The sequence below is a fragment of the Mauremys reevesii genome, linkage group 16 (assembly GCF_016161935.1).
Source record: "Mauremys reevesii isolate NIE-2019 linkage group 16, ASM1616193v1, whole genome shotgun sequence".
Lineage (NCBI taxonomy): Eukaryota > Metazoa > Chordata > Testudines > Geoemydidae > Mauremys > Mauremys reevesii.
In genome coordinates, this window is record NC_052638.1 from 13,040,013 (window position 1) to 13,064,396 (window position 24,384).

The 24,384-nt window shown below is 44.0% G+C and overlaps 2 protein-coding genes across 8 annotated transcripts in view; one reads left to right on the top strand and one right to left on the bottom strand.

Annotated features, from left to right (window-relative positions):
• Nucleotides 1-20,095, bottom strand: part of DUS2 (dihydrouridine synthase 2) — a 47,650-nt gene extending 27,555 nt beyond the window's left edge. Inside the window, exons 1-6 of one of the 7 annotated variants that reach the window (XM_039503957.1) lie at nt 20,002-20,095; nt 13,415-13,557; nt 7,995-8,040; nt 2,787-2,878; nt 1,716-1,759; nt 565-625 (exon numbers count right to left, since the gene is read on the bottom strand). In XM_039503957.1, coding sequence (XP_039359891.1) covers nt 565-625; nt 1,716-1,759; nt 2,787-2,878; nt 7,995-8,040; nt 13,415-13,557; nt 20,002-20,095 — 480 coding nt within the window. Of the gene's footprint in view, nt 1-564; nt 626-1,715; nt 1,760-2,786; nt 2,879-3,860; nt 4,017-5,039; nt 5,088-7,994; nt 8,041-13,414; nt 13,558-15,745; nt 15,997-20,001 lie in introns of those variants that run through there. The other 6 variants (XM_039503961.1, XM_039503958.1, XM_039503959.1 and 3 more) reach the window with 6 other exon arrangements.
• Nucleotides 20,096-20,172: 77 nt separating this feature from the next.
• Nucleotides 20,173-24,128, top strand: DDX28 (DEAD-box helicase 28). The gene has a single exon (XM_039502571.1). It carries the CDS (start codon nt 20,203-20,205, stop codon nt 21,874-21,876), a length of 1,674 nt encoding a protein of 557 aa, XP_039358505.1. The 5' UTR covers nt 20,173-20,202; the 3' UTR covers nt 21,877-24,128.
• Nucleotides 24,129-24,384: the final 256 nt, after the last annotated feature.

Here is a 24,384-nt window from a genome sequence, read left to right on the forward strand (position 1 = left end):
AGGGCAGGGGGCACAAAAGGAGATAAGCCTGCAGACAGTGAGAAGCACTTTTAACATGGCCCTAGGAGGAAGCCGACAGAGAGATTCCTTTTGAGCAAAATACTGGCTGGGAAGAGACTTGAAATTCTGTTCAAGGAAACTGCTTCCTCTTTGTTCCTACTATATTCAGGGAAAGATGACTGTGTGTATATTTTTTGTAAATAAGCAGGATTGTACCTAGGAGATACCTGAGTTTCATTAATTTCTCCTGCTAATTTAAATAGCCTGCAAGGCCTCAAATTTTGACTAACAAATCAGAGAAAAGAGAGAAACAATAAAATGGCTGGCCTGATGCTTCTAATGGTCTGGACAAATACAGTTAACAATTCAAAAATAAGGACAAGAGATCACAGTTGCAGCCAAGAATAGAATGACTCATTGCAACTACAAATAATTGAACATTCACAACATTCAGAACAGAGAAAATCAAATAACTTGCCAGAACCAGAAAAGCAGAACATGTGTTGCATCCTGTGCCTCTTAAGCAGGAAAAGAAAATATTTAAAGAGATTAAAATCAACCTGCCTTAGTAGAATATTCTTTTGGACAGCCCATGTTGACATCAATCCCAGCTACATCATTCTCTCTGAAAAGAAAAGAACAAAAAATCCCCACAAATATTTCAGACTAGAAAAAGGAAAAAAGCATCTTGCCAGAGAGCCTGCTCGCACGAGTTTTCCATCCCCAAGAGGTTTAAATGAGAATTTGAAGTTTGGATATTTTTTCCAAACCTCTGAATCTTTTCTTTTATCTCCTCACTAGTTTAAATTTTGTGTATACTTATACAGTGGTCTCCAAAGCCATTTCAATACGTATTTAAGAATTTCATTTGCCTTTATTGAAAAATTCAAAGACTCTTACTGAATCTTAGGGAACAAACATAGTTAGGATGTTCTCCCCACAGACTCAAACCCTGCAACATATTGTTTTATATCATTTTTCAAAAAAATAAATAAGAAAAATTTCTCATGATTTCTCAGGAGATCTTATGTGGGTTTAAAAGTTATATTCCTCACCCCACTGAAGCAAAACTTCCATTGTTTTTCCTTCTACTTAACACATCTGGTTGAGAGCTTTAAAATTACAAAGAATACAAGAAATTGGTCAATAGGGCTTTATCAGCAGGTGTGCAGCACCCAGAAGAAAACACGTTGAGAACAGAGACCTGGCATGCCTATTACAAAGTTGCACAGCAGTCACTCACATGAAAAGTAATTGCTTGAGCAGCTATTGCCTTGAAAAAAAATCATTACTGCTAATGGGAGCAGGAGTACAGCCAGTTCATGCTGTTTCCCCACTGATCTTTCTAGATGGCGAATCCTGCTGCAACTTGCTGAGCAGCTCCTTTAACACTTAGTGGGATGTGGAACTTTTGTTTACCCTAGTAGCTCTGCTAATCACACAGGACTCTCATACCTTACTTCTGACTTTTAAAAATATTAGTTTCCCCTTGAAAGACTTATAAATAACTAATAACAACAACTAATTATGATAATAGTACAAATAAAAAAGACTAGGGAAAAATACATCAAACTGCATCAGAAGTTTTCAATGCCTGGTTTCAAATGATAGCTGCATTTGGCTAAAACTGAAAACTAGTCTTTACAAATTAAATTACACCTCAGCAAGCCACAGGGAAAGAAATTATTTTCAGGTAAGAGTCTATGAGAACTTACACAAGCTTGGCTACAGCCAAGGCTCTCTCAGCATCTGCTGATCCCTGTGGGGCAAAAAGGATGTAATCAATATTTGTTCACTTGATTCTGTTTTATAATAAATGTTTTTGTGTAGATATACACTGTTTATACACCTTTTAGAGTAGGTATATGTATAATATGACAGAGATCCACCACTAGATAGCAAAATTAGTCAGTTAAAGACATATCTGAAGTCAGCCTAGTGTGTGAAGTTAAGAATGTACTTAAATCTTGGCAGGATCAGGGCCCATCATATAACACAAATGTTGTCCTGCATTTTAAAAGTCAAACCTGAATTTGTTTTAATCTAATAAAAACATTATATTCATAATAAATATTGTCCCTTTTTCTTATAAATATGGAAATTTTAGCTGATCCACCATGACAGAGACATGCCTAAACTGAGAACTGGGTGACTGTAGCTCTGTAATCCTTGCCCACCAACCCTTGCTTGCGTTGTCTAAAACTTATATTATTTGGGGCAGGAACAATGTCTGTCTTTCTTGTGTGAAGTGTATGGCATTGTGAAATGTTAAACATCGCTGTTATTTACAGGATTGACACATGCAAATGAACCAGTTAACTGAATGAATGAACAAGGAAAACAAAAAATGTTGTTAAAAATAAGTGCTAAATGTTACTAAAAGTACTAAACACAAATGATGTCTAGCTATAAGTTCTATTTAATGAAATTACAAACGATGGTAAGATCTCATTTCACTGTAATTTAGTTTTGGTACTAGTATGTTTGAACATAAAGCTAAAACAACATGGTGTAGAAATAATCTACATCTGTGGCCCACAATATACACAGTGGTCACCTATTCTGTGTATGCTTGTATGTAATGTAGCTTGTATACAATTAGTTTAGAAATCCTCCAATGCAATCAGTGTGAAATTAGAGTCCTGAAAGATTAACCCTAGTTAAGAAATCTGGGAGCTACCTAACATCTGACACAGATGTCTACACTTAGACATATCTGAACAGTACAGTGCTAGTAAAATTAATCTACTTTGATATCAGAAACGTAAGTGTTCTTGGTTTCTTACCATTTGAAAGACAACACAATCTCTCTCTCTCACACACGTTCTGAAAACAACTCTTTCGTTAGGAGCTACAAAGTCCACTGTTTCAAGCACCTCTACATGAAATAGGAGAGAGACACAAAATTCGGAGAAAATAATATAGTTAAATATAATCACAAAATAAGACAGGTGAAGCAATTAAAAATATACAATGTGCATATAAATGAAATTCTACCAAATAAAGCTGTAGACCTCAATGTCAGAATCATAAACTTTATCAAGAAACACTGCAGAGTTGAGTCATATATGCAAAATCAACTAGACAGAAAAGTTCATTAGGTTGTAATACAAACTAACAGAACGGACAATTAAGCGTTACAACCAATGCTTCGTCCCTCACACAGATATTTGTGAAAAAACAGTGGTTTTAGAATAGGGGTGAAATGCAAAACTTACTGTTGAATGTCCTAGTTCATGAGTCTAAACTATCAACTTGAAGTTATTTAAATTTTAACAAAACTTGTTTATGAAAGCATATATAGAAACAACTATAAATGAGTTATTTCCCCGAATAGCTAGAGCAGTTCTTCTGCTCTGTCTGTTAGTGATGCGCTTCGGCTAGCTTTTCTAAAGACAATGTTATGTTGAAATACGTATTTTTTTTAATTCCTTGGTCAATGCTACTAACATATCTGTAAGCTACTGCAATGCACCTTAAGCCAACCAGGGGGCTGAAGGTGATGCAGAACCAGGGGCAGCCTATTTAGTCGGCAGCCTACAGCTTTCATTATGAGGCGGCCTTGGCTTTAAAATCTAGCCCATGTTCTGGCAAAAACAAAACAAAAAATAGATCTGTTGATTTTCAGGTCATACCAAGGCTTTTGGAGAGGGAGAGGCTTATGGATTAAAGCCTGTGTAAAGATGTGTAGTTCCTGGAGTAAACAACAGTTACTAGTTTTATTATTTGCCTTTGTAAGCTATGTCAAAGCCACTTGGAGCTTTAACATTTGGGTTAATAGGTTTAATTTCTTTCCATTTCTAATAAGATCGAGAAGTATTTTAAAATGTGAACTTTTAATATTCATGAATTTCTCTCACCTTGCATAATGCATGTGAACTAGTCACTTTCACTCTCCAGTTCTCAATCACCAGGCATAATGCTGCAGTGTTGCTTATGGATACCCCAGGAGAATGCTGGACTCCAGACATCTCCTACCGTCACCCTATACTAGAATTAAAACGACTTCAATCCAACTGAAAAAAATTCATTTTTTTTAAACCTTGTTTTCAGAAAACATTCTGAGCCCAAGCTAACCTGATGGCATCTCAAATTTGTGTAATTTACTGAAAGTATACATAGCATTCTTCCTCTCCCCAAAACACTGCCAGGTTCTCTGGGACGGACTGCAGTTGAGCTTACTGCAAAATCCATGTGCTAAATCCGAAAGGATTACTGCAGTATTCAAAAACATTTGTGAAGAGAGGTACGTACAGCAAAACAGTGACTTGTATTAGCCTACAGAAATTAACAGATTCCAAAATCTTCTTGATAAAAGGTCTTAATGAGAATTGCACATGTGTTATGAAGCCTTGAATTTAATACAGTAAATTCGAGTATAAAACAATTGAATTTAACTCCATGATCAAGACGAAAACAGACAAGTCACTGAGAAGCTGTAAGTAACATTGATTCAATGTTTTATTTTTCTAATCGTTCAGACTGAATATTTTTATAGATTATTATATATCAAAATACAGTAACTAATTTTACCTTTACAGAACTGCCGATATTCCTATATTAAAGTGGGCTGGATCAAATACCTCAAACGTCCCCTTCTCTACTTCCATCATGGGGCCAATTAAGCCATGCTTTAAGTAGGAGCAGTTCCATTTTGGTTTCAATGGGAATAGCACCCACTTACACCAAGGCTCACTTTGGCCTATGTTCATTAATGTAGGTGAGAGGTTCTAAAAACGTGGCCACAAGCAAATGGCTCTCCTCATCCAGTTTTCCTTAACCACTTGAAAGCAGTCCTCAGATGCCAAACACACCCATAAAACACTCTATTGGTTCTCATGGAAAATGGCACAAAGGATTCTGAGGTGCAACTGAGGACTGGCTGCAAGTAGTACATATGGGATCACAGAAAAGAAAAAGTGATTCAGTGAGGGTTAGCAGAAGGATAAAAGGTTGAAAACCACAACTCCAAGTGCTCAAAGTGAAAGCTGTGACTGCATAAACGGTGGAATCTCAAGTAGGAGTAGAGGTTATTTTACCTCTGTATTCGGCACTGGTGCGACCGCTGCTGGAATACTGTGTCCAGTTCTGGTGTTCACAATTCAACAAGGATGTGGATAAATGGGAGAGGGTTTAGAGAGGAGCCATGAGAATGATTAAAGGATTACAAAACATGCTTTACAGAGATAGACTAAAGGAGCTCAACCTAGAGTTTAACAAAGAGAAGATTAAGGGGTCACTTGATTGAAGTTTATACAAGAGGAACAAACATTTAATAATGGGCTCTTTAATCAAGCAGAGAAAGGCATAACACAATCCAATGGTTGGAAGTTGAAGCCTGACAAATTCAAAATGGAAGAAAAGGCAGATTTGTTTTTGTTTTGTTTTGTTTTGTTTCTTTTAACACTGGGAGCAATTAATTATTGGAACAATTTAACCAGGGGTTGTGGTGGGAGCAATTAATTATTGGAACAATTTAACCAGGGGTTCTGGTGGATTCTCCATCACTGACAATTTTAAAATCAAGATTGGATATTTTTCTAAAAGTTCTGCTCTAGGAATTATTTTGGGGAAGTTCTACGGCCTGTGTTATATAGGAGATTAAACTACAGGATCACAATTGCCTTTTCTGGCTTGAATTCCATGAATCTCTAAGTTTGATGGGGAAAAAAATACAATTTTTAGCCAATAACTTGCTAATATAAAAATTAGCAAACTGACTCCAAGGTTTAGTTGGAACATTAAAGAATTTTATTACGCAAAAACAGTTTTCATGTGATTAAGCTGACAGATGCCACCTAGAACATCCTAATGAAACATCATTATAAATACAGATGAAATAGATTGACATCTGGCGTCAGCAACTGAGGAAAACAAATGTGGTCTCTTTGCAAAAATATCAATAATATTAGACAAAGTATACTAATACACCACACCATATACAAATTCTTCAGAAATCATAATTGCCAATGTCACCGACACCTTTAGAACGAAGGTGCTAGTCCCTCTTTATCTCTTAAGATCCACTTTGAAGGGCAGAGAGGCGTATAGATCTTTGTGGGGAACCTTCACACTGGGACGAATCTCATTTCTTGTAAGCATATACTTGTAGACTCAAATTTTAGCTGCTTTCAGAAGAGTCAGTTAAGCCCTTCTCATTCAAACTGAGAACATAAACTGGGCCATCTTGTAATGATTTACACAGAAAAATTCATTATAGCCAACGGGACTATATTAATTATAAATCTATATAGAATGTGTTCCATTTGGTCCATTAATATCTATGCCCTGCCTTGTTTCTGGTCCAGTTCCTCACCCTTTTCATGCAGTCACTACTCATTATTTGAAATGTATGTTACAGTAGCACCTAAAGAGCAACCAGGTCAGGACCCCATTGCAATAGGCTCTGTACCAAAGTGGAAGCTACTATTTTAGTTGAAGATTCTGAAACCTAAAAATTGACGTACACCTTTGTCACCCCATTTTCATCTTCAAACAGGTTCATCTTTTCTTTTCAACTAACCGTTACTAAAACATAAACATTAATAAAACAAAACAAATCTAGACCCAGTTTGCTACATGTTTACATGATAGTTAAAAAATTCAGCATGTGTTTTCTTGGGTTGTACAGCACCATTACTGTGATATTCACCGTTATGTACCTTAAAACAGTATAGAAATTGTAGGTTTTCAGCTTACGAATGGGGAGAGGGGCAAGCCAAATAGTCAAGGCAAGAGCTCAAAAAACTGACCTACACTGAGAAAAGCAATGCGCTGAAGACTACTATCCTTGAGTGTCCCACTGAGCGACCACATTAAAGAGGAAACTGCTTGGTATAGGTATTTGTGAACATGACTGTTTGTGTGTTCCAACGTATGTTCTAATAATTGCCTCCAGGTTTTCTCACCAAAAAACAACCCAAAGTCCATTGTATTTCAGCTGTAATACTTATATTCTTAATCAGAAGACTAACTATATAGGTGATATAGCTTAGTGGAGTTCTCCCAATAAAAAGTTATTAAGAAGGAAGTTTATTCAGCACCAATGAGTTTGAATATATAGAGATAAAACACAGCATACATTTAATGGAAATAAGTGCATTCAGTGCACTTAAAACCACCTCAGTTTAAATGGTAAAAGGGCACATAATTGTAAATATGTTAATTTGAATCTATAATTCAACACAGATGCTCCCAATGTTTCCTCAATAGAGCTGGTCAAAAGTAGGAGCACAATTAAAAATGACTTCAATATTTTCTACAAGAGTTTGTAAGTTATTTTAATTTTGCAGGTTTTGATACGGAACAATATTTTCTTTATTCGAAACTTGGAAAAAATCCCACATTTTTGGTGCTAATTTCCAATTACAAAAAGGAGACTTTTTTATCAAAACATTTTTCATTCATTCAAAAAAATAAAAATTGACCAGTCTTCAGATTCTATCTGTAAACATTACTAAATATGCTTTCAGTCCTGTTAGCTTCATACATTCATTACAAAGCGAGCTGGATTCTATTCTATATAATGAGACACCAACCAAATTATCAACTAAGGTTTCAGTTATGGAAACTTTACTATTGTTATGACACAAAGAACTAAAACCTGACCAAAAAAAAATATCCTCTGTAAGCTGAACAAACTGACTCAACTGTTGGAGAACATATAAACTCATGTCATTCTTTAAGCATGACAAGTCATTTTCTAAGATTTCATCAATTATGTGCAAGTTGCTAAAAGCAAATTAGATCTTGTTCTTTTCGTCGTAATACTTTAGGTAATTATGAATAACAGTAAGGAAATTATATTTTCCATTTTTTTAACCCAATTGTGTCCCTCTAACAATTTATTAAATGGAATGGGAATATGAACACCTCTTGTAGCTACTGCTTAAGTGTCTCTGGCTACCAAACCAACAAAGTAACAGCATTTCTCATCATTTACTGAAACTAAAAAAGGGTACTTGGAAGTTTTTATCAAAATATATTGTACTTGCCATTTACAACTCTTTTGCACTGCACCATCTTTATGTCAATCAGCTCCTAAGAATAAAGATCAGAAATATATGTAAGTGAATTAAAAAACTAAATAAAAATAAACTAGCAAGTTTATCAGAGTAAAATTAGTTAATTTGCCTCTTATGAGAGATACTATATTTCATAGAGAGAGAAACAGCACAAAAGAACATGAATGAAAATTAAACACTATAAAATACAGTAGTTCGTGACCACAATTAGATTTCATAATCATATGTACAGAAATGTTATAACAGTACACTAGATCAGCGACCCATCTAATCAACTACCCTATGGTAATTCTAGAGCTTGGGGTAAAAAGTGACCAGACATCTATAGCAGGACACTAATCCTATTACTCAGAGGCTGAAACAAAAAGAGGCAACCTCTCATCAGCAAAGTCTAGGAGCATTACCTTGATGAGAAGTCCAGGACCCACCTCTCTAGATCGGAGAAACTATGAAGTTTCCTGGAGATATTCTCAAATGCTGAAAGAATCAGATTCTACTGACAACTTTTCTCCATTTCTTCACTATCCAACAGCCATTAAATGAGGCAACAACAAAAAATATTTTTGTCTTTGCTCAAACTATCTAGCCAAGGTCAAACTCTGTATCATACAGAAAAGCAACCTATTTTAGAAGACAAAAGAAAGCCAAACAGTTAAGGAATATGAAAGACAAAATTGTATGAAGATTATAATGAACTGAGAGCCTACGTTATCTACAGATTAAAGTTCCCACTCTATCGTGATCGGTCCTTTCTTTTCTAGAAGAACATTTTCATATCCTGTGATAATTTTGAAAGCTATCACAATGGCCATTCCACAATCAAATAAAGGATCCGCCAGTATTTCTATTACTGAATCAATTTTTCAGGACTTCTAATTTGTATGGTAAAGCTACAGGCTGTAACTATAAAAAGTGTCTCAGCCTGGGAATTAAAATGTATAGGTTCTTTTCTGCAGGCTTCTGTGCTGGAAAGCCAAGCTTCAAGACCCCAGACAGCAGGAAGCCCAGCCTAAAAGGGCATTTTGGTAGCACAGGCAATCCACAACACTATTTTGCCAAGGAACCCAAAGCCAGCAGGTACAATCCAGAAAATTAGCACGGGCAGCCAGTAAAAGGGTATGTTTGGGCAGAGCATCTAGAATATGAACTGATTCAGCATATTCCCCTGGACTGGGACACAAACCTGCATTCAACTCCTAACTCTGCCAGACTTTCAGCATGGCCTTGGGCAAGTAATCTGTATCTCAGTTCCCCATCTATGAACTGGGGATGATTTTCTTCTCTGGTCTTCTCTACACAGGGACATTCCGAAGAGTGAACTACATTCACTTCCAAAGTGAACTACACTAAATCAAATTAAGTCCACTTCAATTCTGCATAAGAGCATGTGCACATGGGTTTAATGTGGTTTAACTAATCCAATTTAAATGCACACCTTTAATTAATTTGGATTAACTTTCCCAAGTGTCCCTGTGTAGACAAGGCCTCTGAAGGGTATCATAGGGTATTATAAGATGTGACGCGACCCTCAAGAGACTATTCTCTGTTGGTGCGACTATATCAAACCAAAGATATCTGTTCCAAAATGCTACACTGGAGCATAACCCTCCAAAAATATGACATGAAAACTGTGCATATTAAGGGAAGAAAAAATATTGTAGCAGACAACTGGTCCAGGCAAGAGGACCAAAGCCTATGGAACAGCCAGTGGCTAACCCTGCTGCTTCACTGTAAGAGGGAATGTGTGACCCTCAGAACTTCTTAATGCCAATTGGCAAAGGGCTCACTGTTCTGTAACAGCAACTTCTATCAGGTCAGACAAGCTCACTACTCTTAACATACTGCTTTCACAGTATTTATCTATCAGTTACTCGTGGGGGATTCTGCGAGACTGTGCAACCATGGGTGCAGTTTTGGCGGGGGGGGGGGGGCTCGCCCTCCAAACAGAGGCAAGGCATGGGGGGGCCACACGGGGTAACATGCCACTGCTTCCCCCTCATTCTACAAGCGCAGAGCTGCCCAACTGAAGGAGGCTGTCTCTCAGCTCCCACCGACTCTGCAGCTGAACGCTGCCTCCTGGGTCCTAGTGCCAGTCATGCTCTCCTTCTGCATGCTGGGAGCCTTCCTGTTTTCTACTCTGTGTAACACTGAGTGCCCACGGTGAGGCTGGGTGGGGGGAAATGAGGGAAGGGGGGACAGAGGCAGTGGGGAAGGAAGGAAGAGGGAGGTGGAATAGGGCAGGGGGAGGGGGAATGAGGGGACGGGGATGGAGAAGAAAAGGGGATAGGGGAATCATGGGGGGAAGTGGGAGCCCATCACATGGCATCCCCTCGGCGGCAGCAGCTGGGGCTCCCCCATTAAGCAGACCCATCGAACCCTCACCGTGACAAGCCCTACCCCCCTACACCTGGACCCCTCTGACGAGCCCCCCACACCCTGGGGGTCCAGGTGCACTGCTCCCCTACCAGCTGCACCTGGACCCCCAACCCATCAAACCCCACTGCCCTGGCACCCGTACCCCCCCCACTGAGTCCCCCCACACCCACACCCCCTACTGACCCCATCTCCCCACACCCAACCCCGCCCTCCTGAGCCCCAACCACCTTCACCTGGATCCTATGCAGAGTCCCACTGCCCCTGTACCTGGAACACCCCAACAAGCCTCTCTACATCCAGATCTACCACTGAGCCGCTCGCTTACAGATTGCCCCACAGAGAAACCTCTCACCCCACACCTGGATCCCCCCACACTAAGTCCCTCCACACTTGGATCCTGCTGGGCTGAGCCTCCCCACCCACACCTGGTGCAGAGGGACAGGGCCCCGGGGTGTTTCTGGGGCAGGCCCAGCCCTTGCACTGTGTCAGCGTCAGGTGAAGCCTCACTGCCGAGTCTCTGTAGCAGTGGAAGTGGGGCTTTAGGGTGATCTCCCACCTCAATGCAGCCAGTGACCTGTGCTCCCCACTGCCATGCTGGACCCAAATTTATTTATTGACAAATAAAATTTGCAGCATTTTGCAGAGTTTTAAAATATTGTGTGCATAATTTTTAATTTGTTGGCATGGAATTCCCTCAGGAGTAATCAATAGTTTATTGTAAGTTATCAAATGAAAGCTGGTGACACACTCTTCAGTAATATCACTGTGAAATGAATGTATACATGCTATATAAGGAGTTACACTTACACACTGAAAATATGTTTTAAAATCTGTAACATGGCAGAGTTCATAAACAAGTTCTTTGCCAGACAAAACATGTTTAGTCACCTCTGTTTCAGATTTAAACTAATTATTATTCAATACAATGGAAGCCCCATGTGCACATGCAACCAACAAAGGGATGTGAAATCATGGGGGAAGAGCAGATTAAAACCAGACAGCATTACAAAAGGTTTACTGAACTATAAGTAACACTTCTTTGTTATCCATTCACAGAGGAAATTCCTTGAAGTGTGGGGGTGTTCATGAAAGTTCAGATTCTTGTTTTAACGGAAAACAAGAAGCTCTGTCAAAGACTGAATCCTTGGGAGAAAATCTACTGTATTAAATAGGAAATGGAACTACTAATAAGTATAGACCTAAGATTTCGTTGTATGTTTTGTTTTATATATGTAGCCATTTCTGTTTCCACTTATCAGCCTTATTCGCTATCTTTTAAAATTTAACCTTTGATAATAAACTTATGATTTTTTTTACTATGTTTCAGTGTTGTAATGTTATTAAGGACCAAATCCTGAGTTGTACCAGTCAAGGGAGGGCTAGCTCAGTGGTTTGACCATAGGCCTGCTAAACCCGGGGCTGTGAATTCAATCCTTGAAGGGGCCATTTAGGGATCTGGGGCAAAAATCTGTCTGGGGATTGGTCTTGCTTTGAGCAGGGGGTTGGACTAGATGACCTCCTGAGGTCCCTTCCAACCCTGATATTCTACGATTCAAACTGTGTGTACACCAGCTTATCTGGTAATTTCTGAGAGTGTCTGCAGACGGGGTTGGAAACTGCCACTCAAGCCAAGATAGCGCAAGTCTGTCTACTCAGCCTGGAAGGCTCACTCCCAGAAGTACTATAGCCAAACTCCATAAGGCTCGCCCACTTCAATCCTTTGCCTCTACGCCAAGAATGCTAACAAGTGTGAAAATTAGAGCTAGTTCTGATGATGGCTTTTGTTCATGGAAAATTGTCTATTTGCAACTAAAATGAAACTACCGTATTCCTTTCATTGAGGCTCCCAAACAGTGATCAAATAAACTTTCATGACAAACCTGTGCTAGATTCAAATGGCAACATAATAATCAGAGGATCTATATCTACCAATATCCTGGGCCAGCTATTCCCTCCTAACATTAATTTCTAAATTAAGGGAATGCATGTGTAGCCAATTTGTCCATTTTATCATTCATTTATTGAGTGTTGTATGATGTTATAATTAACTCATATGCTATATCATAGATAATCGTTGTATGCTACATGGATTTAAATTGTAGGATTATAGACGTATAAGATTGATCAGTAATTAGAAGTGATAAGTATGTATTGGATATCTAAGTAAGTAGGGCTGAAATGCAAGGCCTATAGGCTGAGGCCTGTAAAATGTTAACTTAGTTACTAGGCCACTAGTTTAAGAAATGCTTGACATAAGTAAGTGACCAATGAATGACTCTATGACACAAGATTACAGGAAAAGATGTTACCTATGGGTGATCTTGCAAAAAATTAACAGTAAAAGTAATTTTTTGCTGACAAGATACCTGGTAGTCACATTTTTCTAACACGTGCCCTTACCACAAGGTGCACTATTTGTGTAAATGCTAATGAGGTATAGTCAGAATCATATTATAAAAAGAGGTTGTCTAGATTAGAAAAATTGAGCTTCCTACGGAAAACTCCATCAGGAACCATCCCTCTACTTGTGATCAATTGGCAAGGCAGCCATCAAACCATAAGAATATTGTTAAGGATGGGAGTATAACTCTATTCGTAACTTGTGCACAGGTCTTTATAGAATTTTATATATATGCATAATCATAACTTTAATTGTAACTTTAGTAAAACTTATAAAACAGACTTGTACTTGTAAATGTATGAGTGGTCACTATCCTTGGTCTTTCTGTGTTCCTAGAGAAGCTAAATCTTGACGCAAATAGCATAAGTGACTTTCACTCTGTTGAGCTTGAAACTGTAGCCACTAGAGACAAACCCACAGTAGTGTAATACCACATTACAAAATTCACTTTAAATAAAATAAAAGGCTACACATGAAAGTTTGAAGACCATACAGTAACAATGCTAATCCCTTTAACATCTATGAGGATATGAGTACTGAGAAACCAATATTGTTCATAAAACTGACGTATCATAAGAAAACAGGGCCTCCCCCATCTCTTTAGCCTTCATACCTCACAGTACACAATATCAGCACCAAAATCCAAAGCCAAAAGACGCATGGGTAATGTTCCAACCCGCACCATGGGAGCAAGAATTTTCTTGCTTCTGAAACAAAGCGCTGGAGTGTTCACAGTCATTCCTTTTGTTGTATGCTCTGAAACACAAAGTGAAACAAATGAGAGAAACATTCTCTCTGCCAGTGGACATGTAGAATCAAGATTTCCTTCCCCCACTGTCATCAAAATTCCGGGGTGCTTTTTTTTAAAACCTACAATTTATTACTAAAAAAAAGTTGCCATTTTGATCGAAAATGGATCTAGTTGCCATTTTGATCGAAAATGGATCTAGTTAAAGGGATAAATCTCACTTTCTCAGATGAGTTTCTTCAGAATCCCTGCATTTGACTGCTAAGGAGCAAAGTAGACTGTTTTATAAGCCAACCATCTAACAGAAATACAGGTGAGCCATCACTCCCAGCCTTATAAGTACTACTGTGTACTTATAACTAGAGTCCTATGCAGATACAAAATTATATCTGCGGATGAGGATATCCATGGATATAAACTGGATGTCCACGGAGCTGCAGGGCTCTACCAGGAACCACACCCAGCCCGGTCAGCTCCTCCAGCATTGCTGTACCACTTCCAGCCCTGCCCACTGGCATGGACACCAGGCTCACTGGCAGCTGTCGTGCTCACACTAGTGTATGAAAGCGTCTCACACGCTCCCAGAGAGGAGTCCCTTCCATGCTGCGGTGTGCATCTCTTGTCTGGGAGCACAGTCATTGTTGATGAGGCATGGTGGCAGAGAGGGGTCAACTGGACACCAGGAGGAGGATGGGAGAAACAGACTGGACAAGGAGCTAGGGGAGGGAGGAACTGAGATTGGCTGGGTAAGACAACAGGGGATAAGATGGAGGAAGGCTTTAGAACAGGGGTCGGCAACCTTTCAGAAGTGGTGTGCCGAGTCTTCATTTATACACTCTAATTTAAGGCTTCGCATGCCAGTAATATATTTTAATGTTTTTAGGTGGTCTCTCTGTAAGTCTATATATTATATAACCAAACTACTGTTATATGTAAAGTAAACAAGGTTTTCAAAATGTTTCAGAAGCTTTATTTAAAATTAAATTAAAATGCAGATCTTCTCAATTTAGTGTGATCCTTGCCCTGGCTTTTCTTTGCTGAGTTTTCCAATGTCTGGCATGTATTTGGATACTTTAAGCTGCACACAGGCTTCTGAGTGATCAGTTGTTAACCGGCTGGCAGGAGGTCAGCGACTGGAACTCCAGATCGGCAGCTGAGGTGAGTGGAGCTGGCGGCTGGTAGGGCTGAGCAGGGCCGGAGACCTGAACCTTGTCTGGCAGGGGGCCTGCGGTGGAACTCCAACTGGAAGCAAGGTGAGTGGCGCTGTGGCGGGGACCTCAGCTGGCAAGGGGCCAGCAGCCGGAACCCCAGAGCAGCGACTGAGTGTCTCAGCCCGCCGCTGCTCTGGGGTTCCAGCCACCGGCTCCTGCCAGCCAGGGTCTCAACACGCTGCCAGCCTGGGGTTCCTTCCCCCAGGCTGGCAGCGGGTGCTGAGTGGGACTGGTGGCGGGACTCCGGCTGGCAAGGGTCCAGCAGCAGAAAGCCCAGAGCAGCAGCGGGCTGAGCAGCTCAGCCTGCCGCCTTGTGCCAACAAAAATCAGCTCGCGTGCCACCTTTGGCATGCGTGCCATAGGTTGCCGACCCCTGCTTTAGAATGTCTGGGCAAACAGACTGGGATGAGAAGCCTGAGAAGTGGAGAGTGGAAGTGGCTGTGTGAGGAGAATAGGACAGGAACAGGATGGAGGGAACAAGGCAAAAGGGTAAAGCTTGGGAGGCATGAGCAGAAGAGTCTGTGCCCATTGCAGCACACTCCCTTCCAGAGCCTGCAACGGGACTAAAGATTTCTGCCTGAGTCTAACCATTCTTCTGCTGTCACCAAATACTTGTGAAACCCTCTGACAAAGTGTCTTGTTCCTCTCTACAGCTAGTACACATATAGGATTACAATCAACTATCAGTTACTCCATTAGCTCAAGTGGCAGAAGTGTGTATGGTAGATCTAAAGGTTCTAACTCTACTGATGACCCATGTAGGGGTTGATAATATGTCACAGGATGGAATTTGTGCTTTTGCAGTGTAGCTTTTTATAGCCCAAGAAATTACACAGAAACCCAAAAACACTAGATGAAAACATTATAGTTGCGAAGTCAAGGTCTCAAGATTTAGGAATTGCCAGAATTAAGGTTGCCTGGGAAACCTTACTTTGACTCCTTTAAGCATATGCATGATACAAATTTTAATTACATAATTACATACCATTTTTTCCAACGCACTCCTGCCTCATTCAGTGTACAGGATAGACTTGCTCTGGGGATGAATCAGGGGTATGTAATGAAGGAGACTTGTTTGTAGGACCCCTGCTTCATTTGTTGTAGAAGCTGTATAGTGACTGAACAGGGGCTTGCAGGAAGAGAAAGGATTGTCTCATGGTTAAGGCAGCTGAATGCTGCCCTGGTGAACTTGATTCTCTCTGCCACAGAAATGTGATACGAGGCAACTCATTTAAAATCAAACCTTTCAGAGGTGGTCACTAACTATGTGTTGCTTATTTTCTGGATACTTAACTTGAAACTTTGGTATGTGATCTGCAAAAGTGATGATTACTTACAATTACAACTGAAGTCAATTGGATCTGTGAACACAGAGTCCTACATAATGTTACGGGCCCTGTAAAACTCAGTCCTAGGCATCTCCAATTGGGTACCCAAACTTAATGGATGCGTTTGACCTTAATCTCAGTCCCCACATCTGTAAAATGGGGATATAATACCCTCTCATTTCACAGATCTCCTGTGAAAATAAATTCATTAGTGTCTGAGTGCTTCACAAACATTACAGTGATCAGGTACCATAGAAAAACCCATGAAGGGATTATTAATTCTGTCTTCAGAGAAGGATTGCAGTAATGTGCAATAAATAAGGCATGGGCAACAGTGAACAACGAGAAAACAAAATACTGAATAGCTGCCAAGTGAGTACCATCCATTATGTGCATTTAATGAGGTAGGAATCCTATGGGAAAAAATACCATGTGACTAATTAAAGACTATCACAACTTATATGCACAAGAGAGGGATGAATTAAAGTTACGCAGACAACTTTAATTCCAGCATTTCCTTACTTCTGAGTGCTTCACTTTGCAACCTTAATATGTTATTTCAGTTTATTTTCTGTGTTTGATATACACAGTAGAACTCAGTTTATCTGACTAAAAGAAGTGGTATGGAATTTATATGAATAAAGAGTCCACGCCTTTGAGACTTCTAGACTGGAGAACTGCAACACTCTCCTGCTGGGGCTATACTTCCAGGTCACTTTCAGCTGATGCAGAAAGCTATGGAGATCACATCACACGAATTTTTCAGCAATTGCACAGGGCTTCCTACATGATGCTGGGTGCAACAGAAGGTGCAGAGTTCAAGCTCCGAAGCCTTATCATGCTTGTGTCCTGTCTGTCCAGGTGCCCTCTTTCACAACCAGCTGTTACAGCAGCTGGAGTCAGCTACATACTACTCCTGAGGGAATTCTGCACCAAAAAAATTAAAAATTCCATGTGCAATATTTTAAAATTCCGCAAAAATTTGCAAATTTTGTCAATAAATAAATTTGGAAGCGCCAGCATGGCAGTGAGGAACACAGGCCACTGACGTGGGAGATCACCCTGCAGATCCCCCCACCCCTGGTGGTAAGGCACATCCTGGGGCCCTGCCCATCTGCGCCAGGAGTACCAGGTGTGGGCAGGCAACTCAGCCCAGCAGGATCCAAGTGCGGAGGGGCTTAGTGTGGGGGGGAAAGGGGTTCCAGGTGTGCGGTAAGAGGGTTCTATGTGGGGCAATCTGAGTGCAAGTGGCTCAGTGGGGGGTCCGGGTGCAGGGAGGATCTGGATGCATAGGGACTTGGTGGTGGGGTTCTGGGTGCAGGGGCAATGGGACTCTGCAGGGGATCCAGATGAATGTGGTTAGGGCTCAGCAGGGGGGGCTGGGTGTGGAGAGCTCAGCAGGGGAGTCTGGGTGCGGGGGGCTTGGCCTGCCAGGGGAGCAGCTCCCCCAGGGCTAAGTAGTGATGGGGGCAGAAAGTGGGAGATGGGGTGCAGCACTTCCTGCAGCCAGGGAAAGTTTTTTTTTTTTTTGGGGGGGGGGTCTGACCCAGTCACTCCCTGCAGGGAACTGTGCTCCTTTCTCACCCCCAGCCCAGCTGGGACTAGCAGCTGTGCCCAGCACAGGGTATGAGCCACCAAGCAAGGCATCCCTAATGCTGGGCGGGGCTCGGTGGGATGGGTGTTCAGGAGGCTTGGTGGGGGGGGTTGGGTGTAGGGGCTGAGGTTTGTGGGGGAGAAAGGGTCTGGTACAACAGATTGATATAACCTAGCATTCCCCGACATTTTCCTGCCGTTGTGTTTCATCTTTGGATCTCAATGTTGTGAGAGTCCCTCTTTATCTTTCCTATTGGCCTCTCGTTATTAGAGTTTCTGTTCTCTGCCTTGTGGGTGTAAAGTCATTTTTTCACACAACTGACCGGTTAATTTTAAGTCAGTCACAGACAAAAGGTGACACATTAGCAGAACCTCAGTGAATAGCCTAAAGAAGCAAAGCACCCAGAATCTACATTCTCAAGCAGTTCCTCGCCCTAAAAGAAGCTACAAATACAAGATGACAATTCATGGTAAGAAGTCTGGGGGATAGTTTTTCTTCTTTGCCTACTGGGTCAGCATATCCTTAAGATTGATCTAAAGTTGGCAACTAGAGTTTGGACTAATCATGAAAACAGCATATTTGGAATAAGGTGCTCCTTTCATATATAATTTAAACTATCTAGGTGACCTGGCCAATTAGAAACAACTTGTAATGTATATTATAACATCTGCACTTGTTCTAACTTTTAAAGTTGCAAGTATGCCAGGAGCCACTGTCCTAGAATAAAAACTGGGAGAGGTTGCAGTTGTCTTCAGCACCTTTAAAAATGATTTGCCTTCAGATATTTTGTAGCATACTTTGCTACTCTCTCAGGACCTGACTGAAAGCCCACTAAAATCAATGAGTCTTTCCACTGACTTCAATGGGCGGTGCATGAGGCCCTTATTGACCAGATCTTATTTCCAATCAATTTTAATTACAAAAAAGGGACCTGCTTCTGCTACCAGATAAGTCAATAAGAGTTCTGCATAGACTTCTGTCAATGCATCCAGCACCCATTAGCATTATTAACACTTACCATCTGTAGAAGCAGCAAAGAATCCTGTGGCACCTTATAGACTAACAGGATTCTTTGCTGCTTCTACAGAACCAGACTAACACGGCTACCCCTCTGATACTTACCATCTGCACATGCATCTGAAGAACACAACCCTATGGTTTAAAAATTGGGCAGATATCTACTAATTAGAGGTGACTACTAAACCTCCTAGCTAGAAGCTGATACAGCAAGATCTGGGGGTGGAGAAAGAAGCTATTGGTGGAGTGGAAGAGCCAAAATTTTGTCTCACTGCATGAGGCAGGGAGTGACTGGAAAGTGTCTGGCACATGCTAGGCACCACTGTAATCTCTATCTCTACAAACTATCCCCATGGTGTCCTAGAGGGCAGCTCAATCTTCTCAGTACTGGTTCCCACCCAATAACAAGGATTCCTGCCAAGGGATTGGTCCCAGGATGGTGCTCAAGGGCCTGCATCTTTTGTACTGACAATTCTGAGCAGCCCTGGACTAAGGAGACCAGGGGGTGGGGAGGCAGAGAAGCAGACACTGGAGCAGTTATAAGAATGGGGAGAAATGGGAGCCAATGAAGCAGCCATTGAGATGGAGGTAACAGCCCAGTGGGCCAGGGGTAGGAGATGGGGACATTATAGCAGCTGTGAGGATTTAAGGATGTTAAAAGCTTGGGGGGTATGACAGTGAGGTGGCGATAGCAAAAAAGAGGGCAAGGGGAAGGGTACTGGGGCAGCCACAGGGAGGGGTTGGACGTGGGAGGGAGAAGATGGGCTTGGGGGGAGGAGGTGGAAGGGAGCACGGTGAGGGCACAGAGCCCACTGTGGGTGAGCCTGGGGACAGGGGGAGGAGGCCCAAGGGGCTATGAGGATGGGGAAGGGGGGCCTATGGGGAAGGCCCTGGACCAGAAGAGGGACAGCCTGGGGGACATGGGGTCAGCTGTGGGGGTAGGGGGGGCTGGGGACCCAGGGGAGGGAAGGGGACTCCTGGGCCGGCTGCGAGGGGAAGGGGACCCGGGGGAGGGGACGGGGACCCCTGGGCCGGCTGCGAGGGGAGGGGAATAGGGCTGGGGACGGGCCATGGAGGAGGTGAGGGGGGAAGAGGACCCGGGGGAGGGAAGGAGGCCCCTGGGCCGGGGGAGGGGAGCAGGGCACTGGGGCAGCTATGAGGAGGCGGGGGGGCGGGGGGGGGCGGGCGCGCACCCCCACCCCCATCGTGGAGACCAGCCCGCCACGGGCAGGGCGCACCCAGGGAGCCGCACACTGGAGCTGCCCGGCTACCACCGCCCCCAGCCAGCGCTCGGCCGCTCACCTGCCCAACTGGTCCTGGCCAACGGCACCTCGCTCGCCCCCGCGCTGCACTGCTGCAACCACCCACCGACCCTGCACCGGCTCCCACTACGCATGCGCCTCCCCTCCCGGCACCCGTATACACGTCATCAGGGCGCGCCCCTTCTCTCCCCCCACGTGGGTGCTTCTCGCGCAAGGCGCGGGGCTGCGGTAGCCGCCGGGGATGGCGCTGAGCAAGGCCGGGGCGCTGATGGTGGCTCCCGGGGAGCTGGGCCGGGGCGGGGCTAGGACTTCCGCGGTGCGACTCCTCCTGGTGCGCTGGGTGCAGGGCCCGGCGGGCGGCGGCGGCGGGCAGCCCCCGGAGAACGTGGTGCGGATCTCCCGGGCCATGCAGCTGCGGCTGGCTCGGGAGCCGCCCAGGCGCGGCCGGGAGGGGCCGGTGGTTTCGACCCGGGCGGGGAAGCTGCTGTTGCGGAGCCGGCGGCCTCAGCTGAGCCAGCCTCGCTGCCTGACCGCTGGGCGCTGGGAGCGGCCGCTCCTGGTCTCGGCGGGCTGGAAGCACCGGCGCTCCTGCGGGGACTACTTCCAGCTGGAGCGCTCCCAAGAGCAGGCGCCGGCCCTGCAGCTTCCCCGAGCCTCTGGAGGGGACGGCTCCTTCCAGGCGCTGGGGTTGGGGCCGGCGCTGGTGTCCGCTCTGCAGTCCCTCTCCATCACCCAGCCCACGGCCGTGCAGCGCCGCGCCATCCCAGCCCTGTTGCGCGGGGCTAACGCGCTCTGCGCCGCCGAGACGGGCAGCGGCAAGACCCTGGCCTATCTCCTCCCGCTGTTCCAGAAACTCCTGTCTCGGCCCTCGCTGGGCCCGGCCTGGCCGCCCTCCCCTCGCAGCCTGGTGCTGCTGCCCTCCCGGGAGCTGGCGGAGCAGGTGCGCACCGTGGCCTCCTCCCTGGGCCGTTCCGTGGGACTGCGCGTGCGGGAGATTGGCGGGGGCCGGGGCATGGCCAGCGTGAAAAACCAGCTCCGCTCGGATCCCGATGCCGACTTGCTGGTGTCCACGCCTGGGGCCCTGTGCAAGGCGCTGCGGAAGCGGATGGTGAAGCTGGAGCGGCTGTGCTGTCTGGTGCTGGATGAGGCTGACACCCTACTGGACCCCTCTTTCCTGGATCTGGTGGAGGAGGTGCTCATGCAAGCCCCCATCGCCCACAGCCCCAAGGAGGTAGCTGACCAGTGGGACCCCAAAACCCAGCTCGTGGTCGTCGGTGCCACCTTCCCTGAAGGGCTAGGCCTGTTGCTGAGCAAGGTGACCAACCTGGGCCACTTCACCACCCTCACCAGCCAGAGCTTGCACCACCTCCTGCCCCATGTCCAGCAGAAATTCATCCGCATCAAAGGCAGCGACAAGGCGTCCGAGCTACTGCAGCTCATCAAAGACCAGGGTCCCTCTAACGGAGCCCTTCTCATCTTCTGCAACAATGCCAGCACCGTCAACTGGCTAGGCTACATCCTAGATGATCACAAAATCAAGCACCTGAGGCTACAGGGACAGATGCCTGCAGCTATGAGAGCAGGCATTTTCAACACCTTCCAGAAGGGACAACGGCATGTCCTCATCTGCACTGACTTAGCATCCCGTGGACTGGATACCAGCCGTGTGGAGCTAGTAGTCAACTATGACTTCCCATCCACATTGCAAGACTATCTCCATCGGGTAGGGCGGGTTGGGCGTGTAGGCAGCAAGGCGCCTGGGACTGTGGTTAGTTTTGTAACCCATCGTTGGGATGTTGATCTGGTGCGGAAGATAGAGACTGCAGCCCGGAGAAGGACCAGTCTCCCTGGGATGGAGTCTGCCATTAAGGAGCCTTTGCCTAAAACAGACCTGACTCAGGCTGACAAACAATGAAATGCTAAAGTTCACATTGGATTTAGGGTGCTGATAATGACTTCTATTGAAGACTAAATCAGCTAAACTTAGGCCTGGTCTACACTGCAGGGGGGGGGTGTCGATCTAAGATACGTCAACTTCAGCTACGCTATTCTCGTAGCTGAAGTTGTGTATCTTAGATCGACTTAGAATCACTTTGCGTCTTCGCGGCGCAGGATTGACAGCAGAGCTAGTGGAGATTGATTTATCACGTCAGATGCGATAAATCGATCCCCAATAGATCGATCACTACCTGCCAATCTAGCAGGTAGTGTAGATGTACTCTGTTTTGTGAGTCAGAATGAGGATATGGGCAAAGAAACAACATAACAAAAGTGTTAAAGTTACCAGTTCTGCCTGGTTAGTTACTGGCAAGTGCATTGATGCATATCAGTATGACCTGCTACTTCATGCTTTTCTAAATCTAAGCAGATGTAACAGACCCCACAACTAATAAATAAATGCTCAATTTTTCCTCGGTTTAGTAAGGGCTGCATTGCATTTGTTCTGTTCCTGAAATCTTGTAATTTTCATTTCAATTTAAATTAGGCATGACTTGAAGGAATTACATATTAATTGATTTATTACAGTCTTGAACATAGTACAGGATAAGGTATTGGTGCATAATTACAATATTCCCAATTATCCTCAAGGAGGCAGTGATTATTAGATTCAACTTATTTAAAAGTTGCAGCAATAACAATTGACTTCTTCAGAGTGTTAATGTATTTTCTCTGAATGCGTTATTTCATGGGTGAAGGTGTTTGTCTTGAATGTGGAAATTAAGTCCTGTTTATCTACAGAATAGGTAAAACAGGTTGAGGTAGTGTAGCCTCGGTCTATTTTCTTTCTCAACCCATGTGGAAATACTCAGAAGTGAATGTGGTTTTGTTTTGAGGTCCTTCATGGAAGTTGAGACCAGCTATTTCTAAGGGGAAGGAGCAACATAAAATGGGAAAAAAAGACACCTTTCAAGCTTGTGTTCTACATCACTTTTAGGTTACCTTTCAGTGGGGGGGGGATGAGGGGGGTGAATTTAAGTGCTACTTGTTGCACGAAGGTAAGGTGACCATATTTCCCTAAACTGAAAATGGGACAATGGTGTGTTGCCACCTTTATTTACATGCTGCTGCTGCTGCTGGTGGCACTGCCTTCAGAGCTGGGCTGTTGGGAAGCCATGGCTGCTGGCGAGACACCTGGCTCTGAAGGTAGTGGCAACACCAGGTGGCTTAGGCCAGTCCTGCATTCCTCTGCGTCTCTGTGGGGTAAGATCAAATAGGACAAATGCCCAGATTTACCAAAAATGTCATGATGTCCGGGACAGAGCTTAAAAATGGGACTGTCCTGGCAAAAAACGGGATGTGTGGTCACTGTGACAGGGTGGACCAGGCCCTAATGCCCCCTGATCGAGGCCTCGCGACCCTGCCACACACCTCACCCCAGCGAAGGGCTATAGAGAGGGTCCTCCAAGCTGCTTAGAGTGGCTGTGTGGGAAACAGCCAATCAGAAAGGGGCTGCAGGGAGCAGCCCGTCAGGGCCCAGCAGTCTAGTGTAAGAAGGGCTGCAGGGCCAGAGTGAGATTAGTTCACAGATTATTAGGGTTGGAAGGGACCTCAGGAGATCATCTAGTCCAACCCCCTGCTCAAAGCAGGACCAATCCCCACTTCCCTAAATGGCCCCCTCAAGGATTGAACTCACAACCCTGGGTTTAGCAGGCCAATGCTCAAACCACTGAACTAGTTCCTTGCTGGAGTTGGAGGAGCGTAGATGGTAGGCCTGGCTGGCTGAAGGTGCTCCGTGCTGGTGGCTGGGACTCAGTCATCACAAGGCCCTGAGGTAAGGATGAAGAAGATGCTGGGCCGTGGGGACGTGTTAAGGGAATCATAGCAGGAACGTGTCTTAGTTAAAGGGACGTGGCGGACAGCTGCTATCTTTGGGATCCCTGGACTGGGATCCAGAGTACAGAATGGGCAGAATCCACTAGGAAAGTGTCCTGGACTTTGATACATTCCATAAGGCTAAATGAACTCTTTTGGAGGCCCAGCAGGAGAGCTGGAGCCCGAAAGGCCCAGAGAGGGAGAGGACGTTGCCTCCAGGGAGAGAGCCTTAAAGCAGTGGTTCTCAACTGGGGGTACGCAGAGATCTTCCTGGGGGTACATCGAATCATCTACATATTTGCATCGTTTTACAACAGGCTACATAAAACGCACTAGTGAAGTCAGTACAAACTAAAATTTCATACAATTACTTGTTTATACTGTTCTACATGCTATACACTGAAATGTAAGTGCAATATTTTTCAGTTTATTGATTTATTTTATTATATGGTAAAAATTATAGCAGTTTTTCAGTAATGGTATTGTGACACTTTTTTGTATTTTTATGTCTGATTTTGTAAGCAAGTAGTTTAACTGAGGTGAAACTTGTGGGGGTTCACAAGACAAATCAGACTCCTGAAAGGGGTACAGTAGTCTGGAAAGATTGAGA

Bases quoted from the DNA above. Each gene is read 5' to 3' on its own strand.
- DDX28 (XM_039502571.1), top strand. From the start codon at position 20,203: ATGGCGCTGAGCAAGGCCGGGGCGCTGATGGTGGCTCCCGGGGAGCTG.